Source organism: Halictus rubicundus, chromosome 1, assembly GCF_050948215.1.
Source record: "Halictus rubicundus isolate RS-2024b chromosome 1, iyHalRubi1_principal, whole genome shotgun sequence".
NCBI classification, from domain to species: Eukaryota; Metazoa; Arthropoda; class Insecta; order Hymenoptera; family Halictidae; genus Halictus; species Halictus rubicundus.
In genome coordinates this window covers 31,833,132-31,846,602 of record NC_135149.1, presented here as the reverse complement: position 1 = coordinate 31,846,602, position 13,471 = coordinate 31,833,132, and the positions used below count along the sequence as shown (strand labels likewise).

General features: G+C 36.4%; 1 protein-coding gene across 1 annotated transcript in view; it reads left to right on the top strand.

Annotated features, from left to right (window-relative positions):
* LOC143361329 (trehalase) overlaps positions 1 to 11,959 on the top strand; it is an 80,337-nt gene extending 68,378 nt beyond the window's left edge. Inside the window, exons 8-10 of the mRNA XM_076800660.1 lie at positions 306 to 505; positions 8,746 to 8,913; positions 10,265 to 11,959. Of these exons, the coding sequence (XP_076656775.1) occupies positions 306 to 505; positions 8,746 to 8,910 (365 nt within the window). The 3' untranslated portion in view covers positions 8,911 to 8,913; positions 10,265 to 11,959. The remainder of the gene's footprint in view (positions 1 to 305; positions 506 to 8,745; positions 8,914 to 10,264) is intronic.
* The last annotated feature ends 1,512 nt before the right edge of the window (positions 11,960 to 13,471 follow it).

Genomic DNA, 13,471 nt, shown 5'->3' with positions numbered 1-13,471 from the left:
CGGTACCACCGAACGATAAAAATCGAAAGAATTTTTAAAAATAAATGCATTCCATTTCATCAATTTTGTCTACTCTTTATTCCAAGGAGTTAACAATAATAAAAGTTCTCGAAATTGAATTGGTCGACTAAAAAATTATTTCTGGTAAAATTAAAGAGTTCGTGTGTGGCGCTATTATGGGGATAAACAATTTCTTGTATTTCACGAATTGGCAAGTGACAACATGTGCAAATATCTGTGCGTGTTTTGTTATGCATTTCACCTTCGAAATTGTTCTCAACATCCGGCTGTCATTTTTGTCGCAGGTGGCACACCCGCGTCCCTAAATTACACTGGAGAACAATGGGACTATCCGAACGCGTGGCCGCCATTGCAATCGTTTGTTATAAAAGGTCTGCACCACACTGGCATAAACGAAGCGATGGATCTCGCTTACCTGTTGGCAGACAGGTGGCTCAGCTCTAATTACATGGGTTACGCGGCCTCTGGAAAAATGTTCGAAAAGGTAAGCTGCATGAATTTTCATATTTTTTACATTCCTCCTCCTTCTAAAAAACTACCGTCGTCGTGTCATTATTTCGCGTTAGAAAACCATATTTTTATCCGGAACAGTTCCCAAGATAGATTACCAATTTCAGGGGGTGGTTCACCCGTAAAACTCGAATATCCATCGATAAAAAAGTATATGTCTCTTATTTTTGGCCATTCTACAAACCCGTAAAATTTTATTAAAGCCCGGAAAGGCTGGTTGTGAAGCAAATTGAAAATTTAAGGAACTTCGCGAATCTCGAAATTTGTTCAACGAAAATACTGTAAACGAATACTGTAGGAAGCTTTCAATTTTTAAAATGATTTCTCGAAAGCACTTCTCTGTGCATTGTCCAGGGACAAATGCCTTCCGTAAACAGATTTTGTATGCTGTCCAAGCGACCATGCGAGCTTTCGAAACGGTTTCTTCAAGATCGTATATCGATTCGAAGGAAAAGTGAATTGAAGGCTATGGTCAAGCATGCTCGACTAGAATCCTTCACCAACCCCCATAAATTAACCCCTTGCCCTAAAATATTGAGTCAGACCCGTGATAACGAAATTCTATTTCCGTTTTATCGATATTTTACAATTTTAAAACACTGGAAAATTTGCTTCAAAAACTGCAAAGGAAATTATAGAACAGAGGTGACATCAGGTACCAAAACACTCGGCCCTGTATTTTCAAAAATTCGAGCAACAATATTATCCCAACTGTCAAATTACATTTTCAAACTATTTAATTTTGAAATGACCCAAATTCTCGTAATGGACAATTTTTAAAAGCCTGGTCAACTGGAATTAGTGCGCACTAAAATAATATTTATTACGTTTTTACTGGGAAACGGCTCAGATGAATTTGTACCGAACGCTTCAACGTCATGTTTCATAATTGAAATTTCACTTTTACATTTATTGTGGTAAAAATAATAAAATTAAATTTTAATAGATTCATTGCTGTATGTTTTTAATCGATTCATTAATTCATATTTCAATTCGCGTTCTCGCAAGAATATAATATGAGAAGTTTCCAAATAGCTCTCACAATTTAACAATTTTTTCGCTTTGAGTGTCCGTACATATGTCCTACTTTGCTTTCGGTTATTTTCGGAGGGATCAATTTTGTTTTAATGAATTTTTTATTTTCTGCCTGAAGCGTGTCTGGGCCTTGATGTATTTGACGGTGAAACGGAAGCCAGGGTGAAACGGTGAAATAGGCATTTGAATTTTAAATTCCCCGTGTACGCGGGAATCTATTTAGTTCGATGTCTAGCATTATTAATGTTACTTTCGGTTGAAAATTTTCAAACATTTCACTGAGCTCAGCTTCGGGAAGCAGCATCGGTTTAGGTAAACGGTTTCGAATAACTCGCACGTCACCGTTCGCAATAAATTAATTTTATCAGGCTGGCGTTCTATGTTTATAAAACACTCCCGGCCTCTTGGAAGTACTTAGAAATCAGCGTACAGGGTGGCTCGTTAAAAACAAATATTTCCTTCTGACCTGGTCATATAAATAATATTGTATATGTGGATACTGTTGAAGTATGTCAATTTCGTTTCGTATATTTTATTTGTATTCGTCTACGGATTTTAATGTTGCCTACAGTTTTTACCAAAATATACGTTTGTACAGAAAAGATCGAAATTTGGGATGATCTTGGAGACTCGTAGACATCAACTTAGAGAGATCAAATTCTTCCGAGACAACGATAGTGTTCGCAGCGTATTTGTCCTTCGATACGGTTTGAACTGCATACGGGAAGCTTATTGAGACACCCTATAGGTTGTGCAGCTTTAGCACTGTTACATATTTCATCAAGACAACGCTGGATCACAGGTTGCATTAAACACGGAAAGGGAACTTAAAGACTTTACTGTGGAAATTCCTGGCGTTGTCAAGCATGACGCAGTCAACCTACCGTGATTAAAAATTCATTTGACTGAAAAACTTATGTAAATACTCCTGCAATACCCTTCTACGAGAATCAACATAGATTTCAGGTAGACATTGTTTTTCGAAGCTCGCGAAACGAAGATACAGAATTGTAAATAGCAGCGAAGACGAGAGTCAAGTTGATGAAAAACATAACAGAGAATTGACCGACTCAAGCATCTACAAACCGACATTATTATTTTTCCATTTATCTGATGTAAAAGGAAGCAATTTAGCAGGAAAAACTGTATTGTACAGTATGTTTTAATAATTTATAAGTTTCCTCATGGAAAAGTAGGTGGAATGCAATTTTTCGTAGTCATTTTGTCTTCGAGGTATCCGAATTTGAAAATCCGTCCGGAGCGACACCGAATAATATGTGTAGCTCGCGTGTCTGTTCATTGTTTACCGTTTCCACTTATCGTTACGATTAACTATCGTATGGCAGAACGCCAGACTGTCAAAGAAAAACCGGAGCTAGGTCACTCCTGACCCATGGCAAAGTTTATTATGCATTGGAAACTGATCGGATCCACCATATTGCATTTTTCTGGCATTGCGTTCCTACAAGGCATTCGAAGTAATCTGAATACAAACAAAGTATTTACACCAACAACACGTGAAAATTTTACGTTCCACCGTTTCTCACAAATAATGCTACTATGTTGTCGCATGTTTCAACCCTTTCGACGATTTCAAATGATCCGTAGACAGCAATTTTTGTCACACATTTTTCGATCCACTGTTAGATCAATGAAAAAATTACTCTGGGTCAGAATGGAGCCGGAAATTTCACGGAGAGATTCCAGGTACCCTATCTCCGAGAAATTAAGGACAGCACACGTGTGCTATCATTTCGCCGAGGAGTGTATTTTCCCATAGAGAATGATCCCGGTGGCGCAAATACCGTGGGCGATGAGCTTCGAAGGGAATAATAACTTTCAATTTTGCGGGACGCAAAATATGGAAATCCGCGCGGAGGGGGCACCCTTGAAAAACAAAATGCATCCTGAGACACGGTCCTCGCCGAGGCGGAAGAAAAGGGTTGCGAAAGAGGAGGAGGAGGAGGGGAAAAAATAAAGGAAAACAGAGAATCCGTGCTGACATTTTTCCTCGTAAGCTTCTCGCGCGAGGCAGCTTCATAAATTTTCTTTTTCGCCGCGGCGCGCCGTAGCCGAGATGAAGTATAAAACACCCAGCAACGGTTCAAGTATCCGCGCGTCGTCGTGACCGTAAAAACGCGCCGTATAAGAAACGTAAACGAAGCCGGATCGAAGGGTTTCGACTGCGCTCTGAAAATTCATAGACGGCTGAAAAATGGCGAACACTGATTCGTTCCGTCTCAAACGGATCCGGTAACCCTCTGTCCGTGGGGGAATATTTTTACGGAGATTTTACGGATCCATTTCGCCGCCCTTTTCTGGCCCCAGGCGAACATATGTCAGTCACCTTAGCTACCGTATATAGCCCTGTTCGCTCTCCAAAATAAAACTGGGAAAATCCCCCATTTGTTCAAGCTAATTCCAAACTGGAGAGTAATTGTACATACATTTATTTATTTATCATCTTTTAATAAATAATTGTACGAAAATGTAAATAATTAACTACAAAAGGACTGTTTGAACAATATCTCCACAGAAAATAGATTTGCATTCTGATATTGATCTATACTACTGCTTTATATTCAAATGTGTATTTTCCATGTATTAATTGCTGATAAAATTAGAACTAAAAAGTTATTTTCTTATATTGAATAATTATTTCACTTGTATTCAAATTGTGGTATTTAGGCAGTAGAAGAAATAGCTTAATATTGAGCTATACTACTTGGCGTTTATAGTATCCTGTTTCCTTGTTATTATACCATTATTAACTCATCACAAAACGACTCGTTTGTGATACTAAGATTACAGAAGATAATAATACAGTAGACGGAATTAATTTGTCACGGAGAATAATTATTTTTCGCCATAAATCAAAAATGACAATGAGTCTAACACTGATTCATCTTATCATTGCACTATTAATCAACCGCAAAATTACTTGTTTGTAATGCAAGAATTATGAATGCTAATGATAGCGTACACAGAATTAGTATGCCTGCATAATCATTTTTTTTTTTGCATAAATTAGGAGTCAGTCTAATATTGACTCATACATTTTACTAATGTACTATTAAAATTACTGAAAATTACTGGAATTATTTCCTGTAAAATTACTCGTTTCTAATATTCAAATTACCGAAAATAAAATTATGAGGATACGGATATTGATGATTCTTTGTCAAATATGCAATTTGATACTTAATATTGTTTACAATTCAATATTGAAATGCCCAAATAATTAATATAGGCAGCAATTTTACAACTTCGGTTCTGATTAATCGTATCTATCAAATTGTGTAGTGATTTGTTTCATAAGAAATTATTGCTTTTGCACGAATCCAAGGGTCAGTTATCATTGACCCGTACTACTTTACTCCCGTGAACGCGACCGATGTTTTATGATTACCTCTCTAGACACACCGTCAATAAAATGAATTCTAAAGGACAGTTGAGACAGTTTCACCGAGAGATCTTCGATTTCAACCATAATTTCGGTCATAAAAGTGCCTTCGCATTTTTACAACACGGATAGCGTCACCCTCATGGTTTATAACAGAAAAGGATCATTAGGTTCGCCGGAGCGATACGTGAAATTTTATTTCTGTTGGAAAGGATATCAGATCAACGTCTCCGTTGCTTTTATGACGCTCTTAGGGAATGCACCGTAGAAGTACTCGAAGGGAATTGCTTAAACGGGACTATCTCTCCCAACGGCAAAAATGAGGAAGCGTCGTCTCTACGTGAATATTTTACAAATTGCATACAATTGTTCCGTTCTTGGTTCGCATAATAAAGAACCCAGTCAAAATAAGGAAATTCGACGGCGGATTCAATATTGACTACGCACAACAATTCACTGCAGTTCAAGAGACCAAACATTTGCAGAATAAAGGGACGTAAGACCCGAGAAAGATACTCGCGCTGGAAGAGTTTCAGTATAGCCCTTAGTACTATAAACGTTGGCGCGGACAAATATATTGGTTAACATTGCACAAAGATGGATGAACGTGGATTTAAATCACGTTATCGTATCGAGCTTCGCAAGAGAATTTGCGAGCAGGAAAAATCGGGCTGACCGAAGGGCAAGTTTTTCCGTTCCGAAAAGAGCAGATATCGATTCAATAATTATTATATCAATAATTCAATGCTGTCTGCATTGTTCGAGCCGAAAGTCACAGCTGGAATCAACGTTCCCCGAACTGTCGCGAACGTATTCCGCCATTGAATGCGCCGACGCGTAATCAATGATAATTTGAGACCGTCATTGTCGCGATTAAACATAGGAGAAGCGTGTCTCTGGTCTTTGTTGTCCTCTACGGGAAAGGAGCGCGTGAAGTATTTCACGTGTCGAGGATTTATACCAATCGATACTCCCCACCCCCCCCCCCCCCATCCGACAATACGTATGTAGAGTGAAAGATGGTGGTTATCACGTGAGATTTAAGCCGCCACCGAGGCCAATAGGAAATTAAAAATCGTTTTATCGATACCATTTCGATGAAATATCCGCGCCGCCGGAAAATACCGAGCTGCCGGGAACGAAATTGAGGATTGCTCCGGCCAACGACTGATCACTATACTGGCCCGAGAGGGTTTTACGAATTATCTATTATAGTTATAGATTATTAAAAATTATTATAATTATATATTACGAATTTAAAAATATTTTTATATATTTTTTATTCTTATATCTCTAGTAATTGGTAGAGAAAATATTTATTTTGCAAATTTAAATACACTGCTGTTCAAAAGTTTGGACACAACTAAACTTTGTTCCACTAACAATCTTATTGTTGTGACAAGTCATACATTATTATTATTTAATGAATAAATATTATAGTATATTCTGAATTCTACATTATGAATTCTATAATGTATTCTTCATTTTTGATAACGTTGAAACAAATGTTTGATATTGTATTTTTTAATTTTATAAAGCAATATGGTCCCACAAACTGGAAAACATGTATGCAAGTAAGATTCAATAAAATAAAGAATTTATAAAATGTAAGGTTAGGAAAACAGTTTCGCTTGACATACTATATTCAGTTTATTAACACAAGATTACTTGTTTACCTAAAATTAGTGATTTTATTTTGCTCGTAGTAATAAGTAAATTTTCAATGCTTCTTAAGACGTTTTTAAATTCTATTTTGCTCATAGTGTGTAAAGTTCCAATCTTTATTTTACCGAGTTTGAAAATTAAGCATTCAACAGCAGTGCCAGTGCATGCATGTGAAATTTATTAGGGGTTAATGGGGGTTATTAGGAGCTTTATTTTGCTCGTGATAAAATCTTAAATCTACTGACGTTTGAAAGTTGAGAATTGAACGACGTTGGTCGGATTCATTATGGCATTTATATTTCAGAGGCTTTATCTGACCACTCAGTCTTTTTCGAATAATTTAACCGCATAAGCAGACTGCAGACTGCATAAGTGAGTAAAGTAAACGCTTTCTGCGGCAATTGAAAGAAGCGGAAGCCAAACACAAATTACTTTTCTCCGCCGATGATTTCAATCGGCTAGAATTAATACGTCGACGTTATTAAGATCTTTTGCTTTTGCTACAATTTTGAATTTCACTTATTTTGCTAGAAAAGCATCTTATCCGCAATTCACCAATAACTAGATTGCGAATCTATAGGCGAATGAAAAAATGGACATTCAGTTTTAAACATTTTGACGAGTAATAATACGACAATATTTTTAACATATTTATATTTATATTGATATTTCCATATTAAAATATCACATACCACCGACAACGATATCAACTTTTTTTGAGGTAGACTGTCTTATTTATTGACAGATTTATTACAATATTTGCAATACTTATTTTTATTTCGTTAACAATTCGTTACAATACTTATTTTTATTTCGATTTTTTTCGTTTTCATGATAAAACTGAGTTTTGTAATTACTTTTCCACTCTTAAGATGTTAAAAAAATTGGATATATTTTGTGTCAATTGTTTTGCATACTCTTCAATTTCAATCTTTCGTCAAGTGTAACAAGTGCAGCTTTTTCACGAAAACGCAATTAGAATGCAATTCTTTCACAGAAGTGTTGGCCGTCGATATTTCAGGCGAATGTGCTGAATTATTTCACTGTAATGAGATTTACGATAGTGTGATTTATGCCCGAAGCATACATAAGCACCGTACATTGTTGAACTGCAAAATTTACATCTTAATCCAGCCTCGTCGTCTCCGGCACGATCCCTCGCTAATTAATTACATTCATTTGCTTTCAAACAAGAGAACTAATGCAAAGAGATGCAAATAATGCTCGGCAGGATAATGAATTTCTGAGTGGCGTTCTTGTAGTAACTTCAAGCCGCCGTTGATCGCGACACCGAGTCTTCCTAGACGAACTCTTCGTGGTGCGTCCCATTATTCGACGCTGGCTTCAAAAAGTTGGTAACATTTCAAGGAAAGTTGAGAATTTTTTCATATGTAAAATTCCATTGCATTCAGCGGATTTTTACTGTATAAATTGTCACCTTGACTGCCAAAAATACAAACTTTTAATACTCCGAAAACTAGCGAAAACAATCCCTTTTGTGCAATACATATTTTCATTTTAAAAAACAATATTTCCGATCGCAATCTCTCTGTCAATTTTCACTGGAATAACTACGAAGTTACAGAGACAACATATTGGAAAATAGAATGTTCCGGAAAATCCCGGTGAATTGAACCGAAAATATTTTTTCACGAGTCTGTCTCTTACTCCGAGAAATAACCGTGAAAAAGTTTTATCCTCGAAGAAATCGTACAGCTTCCAAACACGCTGTATGGCACATGAAATAAATCGGGGGGGTTCTAAAAAAATTTTGGAGCTTCCGAAAACTTCGAAAGAAAAATAGGGGATAGCGATTTGCTTATTTCGGAGCAAACACCGTCGCCTTGTATCGGAAGGAAACTGTATACCGGTCGATGGACATTATACACTTTCTCTCGCTCTCTTTGTCTTTTTCTTTCGTTCCTGTCGCGCGTTGCATAATTAGGTGCGCGTGTAAGGCGTCCCCCCACCACTGTACACAGCGCTGTCCACGGTAAAAGTTAACATTGGCCGGTCCCGACGATCGCCGCGTGACTTAATTACTTCTCCGGGGCGGCCGCTTTGAAACAAGAACGCGTGATTACTTACTTTAATTTCTCTTTTAATTACAGTACGACGCAATTACGCCTGGCCGAGGAGGCGGCGGCGGGGAGTACAACGTGCAGACGGGTTTCGGTTGGACGAACGGCGTCATCTTCGAGTTCCTTGATACTTTCCCGTGGATGCGGTACAACGCCACGACATCTATACCGGATATTCCGGAGTATTTTAAATAGCAGGTACCAAACCATAACCTCAAACAAGTCAATCTCACGATAAGAATCCCTAGACACTTTTGTAGGAGTAGGGGGAACTCCCCTAACATCGCGCAGCGAGATGAAACGCCGACGGCGATGAAAAATCGATTTTATAGTTGGTTCGGAGGGGCAATTATGATAGGCAAACAAATTTGTTCAAGGTTATATTTCTTGAGATTTCAAGATCAACGAAGTTTCTTTAAATGGAATGATATGTTTTTATTATCGCGATATGATAGCCGAGGTCAAGACGAATCCAACGACCTGTAATATTATGACCTTCACGTGACCTTTGATGACCTCGAAATCTCAAAACATATAACCTCGAGCCAATTTTTTACCATAACATTTGCCCTCCTGAACCAACTAATGTTTTCCTCTGACATTTTTTTCTATTATAAAACACAAGCGAGATGTTTTAGATACTCGAGTTAGCTGAAACACCCTGTGTAAGACAAAATAGTGTACAGTCGGGGACGATATTAAGTGGACACTTAAAAATCGCATAACTTTTTAAAATTGGTCCAAATCACTTTTTTTTTTAGAAGTTAGAATAGTTTGCTAGAGAATGAATAAACAAAAATTTCTTTAGATTACAATTGGTTGGAATGGTATAAAAATGAAGATTTTTTAATTTTATTTTTATCATTTCAACCAATTGCAATCTAAAGAAATTTTTGTCTAGCAAACTAGTCGGTCTAACGTCTAAACAAAAAAAGTTATTTGGACCAATTTGAAAAAATTGATGCGATTTTTAAGAGTGTCCAGTTAATATTGTCTCCGATTGTACATTCGAAATATAAATATAATAAAATATGCATTTAATACATATAATAAAATACAAATTTTCTTTCCCCTTTGGTGAGATTTTTGGGGATAAAGACGATTTAATCACTGTGGCCGTAAATGAACTGGCACGTGCAAGGGATTGATTTCAGTTCCATTAAAGTTCTACCTCATTCATTAGGGTCGTAGGTATTCCACAGGTGCGTAGGACTTGCAAGCTTTTCCTGACTGGGGACAAAGAGAATATTCCGTAAATGGATAGTGGTTTGAAAGCACTTACTGGATCTAGATACATTCCGCGCATATCCGCTACGTTCCGCTTGCGTTGCCTGATCAGTATCATTAGCACGCAGTGTATTGGAAATTGTGGAACAATGATATCGAAGATTTCCATGGAAACTCGAGTACAGTCTCAAACATGCTTCGAAAAATACGTTATACTGTTGTACAGACCAATATCAGTTACAATTCTTTTAATGATTTCCTTGTTACACCGTGCTACACTGTATGATTAATTGGCTTAACGATTTAATTTGTTCTGTTCCAGGTTTTATTGACAGCAATGCAGCGCGTATTTTCCAACGAATCTAGTCTATGCGGAAAAACAGGGCAGCGCGTTTTATTAAACCCCACCGTCGATCTATATTTTAAGGAAGTTACTGTGCCCCGGTGTGCCTACAGATTGCGATCATCCCTTCGGTGAATCGGAATTCCTGTCCGTATTATTAACAAATATTTGTACTTCCATCAACTGCGCAGAGGGTTTCATTATCGTGCACGAGATTCTTCACGAGTCTCCGAAAATCGCGTTGGGTGTGTCAACCATCGATTAGCAAACTTTAGATGGCTATTTCGTTACTAAATTCTTACCAGTTTCTGAAATGATTGAAAAACAGAATGACATTTTTGAAATTCACAAAACGATATGTCTGTGTACAGCAGAATATAGTTGCAGAAATATTTTGATTGATCAACATCGATCCTATTTAATTTTGTGAATTGTAACAATTAATTTACAATATCCTGGCGATCTATTTCAAAATGGAAACCACCTACGCCGAGAGATGTACAAGTTTTAGAGGAATTATTATTTTAATCGTTAATTTATGGAGGTATTAATACGTTGAAATATTGAATCGGTGAAATTTCGTCAGTCTGTGTTTGCCATAGTAGCATAAGCAGTCCATAGTCGACGATTTTATGAATAATCCACTTTCGAATCCCCTTCTAGCAGAATATTTTGAGTACTTCTTTAGGATAGTCGAGGAATAATCGGATCGTGATACGTGTATAGATCGGAACGACGTTCTGTCGTTCGATCGAACTTAATTAACATTGTACAGCGAGCACAAAGTATAATTTTGCGTGTAACACGTCAGTATTCTAATTTTAATGCTAGTTTTTAACGGTGTGTTAGTGCGACTAAGGGAGAGACTAGCATACACTTTCGGCCATTTCGTGGGGAGAATCACGCTGGCGACAAACCTCCGATTAGGCTGTTGCATAATTTCTGTCGTATGCTTCGTCACAATTCATATTTTGATCTAAAACATATTAAAAATATATAAATTTCTACAGTACGTGAACTTGTAAGGACATCGAAATGTAGCATGCATTCAACTCTTAAGTAGATTAGAGTCGCCAATAATTAGACTGTGCATTTTATGCGTTTATGATAGATAAATAAAAAATTAAAAATAGATTAATAGAAAATATAATGAAATAAATATATATTAGAAAAAATAAGTAAATGTCTATCCACCTTCTGTGCCTTGCAATTAATGCAGACAATCATTGTTTTGCATAAAAATCCACAGTCTGTTAATAATTGTTTAATGCGCGTTAATGTAACCGTTTGAATTAAAATAAATCTGTTATTATGTCACTAGGTCTGTTTGAAAGCAAAGTCTACTTAAGGGTTGATCTAGCAATTAAGTTAAAAAAGTAAATTCAATATTAATTTATTCCATGTTGGGTACAACTCCATACGATTAAAATAATGCAACAACCTGACTCGTTGTTTATCCGTGATCATGTGCGTTCTCAAAGAAACGTTGTTGTCGAGTATCATCGAAACTAACCAGTGATTCAAAATGGATACGATTTGGGAATAAACTATTGTAAAATATATATATATAAATATTGTATGAATATTTTATTATACTGTCAAACTGAATTTAATGAAGATAATTAAAAAAAAACCATGTGGGTATTACAATAAAGAAGAATGTATTTTAGCAGATTCGGAAAGTTTCTATTTTTTCCCCAAAAGAATGTCCATTAAAAAACTAATCACCACCGCAATCCTGTGTGTCTTGTGATACGGTGAAATTCTCTTAAATGTTGTTCCAGAAAACCTGACGTTGCTGCTCTGAAATAATTTCCGGTCGCTTTTGATTAAACGTCGGACAGTTTAATTAATTTTAATTAAACCTGCGTGGGAATTCGAAATGATGTTTGCACATGCAAATTCTGATGCGTTCAAAAGTTTCGATGCATGTTCATGACGTATGAGCACGTGTGTTTTGAGGAATTAGAAGAAACGAATAATTTTATCATTGCGAGAACCAGCATTACCGAAAAATTATTCCGTGAATCCGAAATGAATTTTTGAAAAACAGTTTTAATTAACGAAAGAGGGGTATCGATGGAGGATTTCCATTCCACAAAAATATTGAATAAAACCTTTGCAGAGTTGACCTTCGTGTTGAATTAAATATTCCATAATTGATCAAGAAATATTATTATCGTCTACAATTTTATCTATTATGTACTTGTATCATTTTAAGATAAAAAGTTGACTTTTAAGGTGCTATCTTCAGTTTTTAATTAGATATCTAAATTTACTTTTCAATAAAGTTTATTTCAATATTAGTCGACATGTTGTGTTCTTGTCGTATAAATGGAAAAACAAACATTAATGATAGCATTATGCGATTTTTAGTGAAATCGTGGTAGTAAAATAAAGGAAGTAAAAATGGAAGATGAAAAGCTTGTAAATAAAGAACGTGAACAATCTAAAAATTAAGATTTTTGCCATTATACAGTCGAGAAAGTTGTAATTCGTAGACAAAATATATTAATTGCAATAGTGCTTTCTTTCCTTCAGTTACAACAATATTAAAAAGCAATCGATCGAAATTTCTTTTCTCGAGAAAATTCTTTTCAGCATTCGCTAAAGAGCAACAAGATGCTTATCAGAAGCAGCACGAATTTAGATAGAGTATTTATCGCACGAATACAATTGCGCCAGTTGTGAACAACAATGATACTCACGAGCTCAGAGTGGCGGAACAGAACGACGTCAAAAACTTCGATTCCTGGCCTCTCTCCCACTTCAACCCCCGAAGAGCTCCGTTTTCCAAAGTTCCTACCGAGTCCGAACAGAGAGAACTTTCAATGCACGCATAGTGCAGTCGGTTATCCGTGTAGCAGCAGTCAAATTGAACTTTCTTACGGTGCACCGAAATTGTATGCGCATCTACATTGAAAACAGTTGTCCACTCGACTTCGACAATCCGAAAATCACTGAGGAAAATGGGGACTTTCTCTCGCGTCTCGTATTGTCACAATCAATTCTATGCATGTGTCAGGTGCACGTGTCTCTATACTAACTAATGTAAATTGTTAAATTCGGGAATCTGTTTAAAGTAGTCACTACTTTCGAGAACATCCTGCTGACCATGTTAAATACACGCGACAAACCATGTATGTTTAAAACTTTACAGACACTGTTATTTCATTTTATACAGTT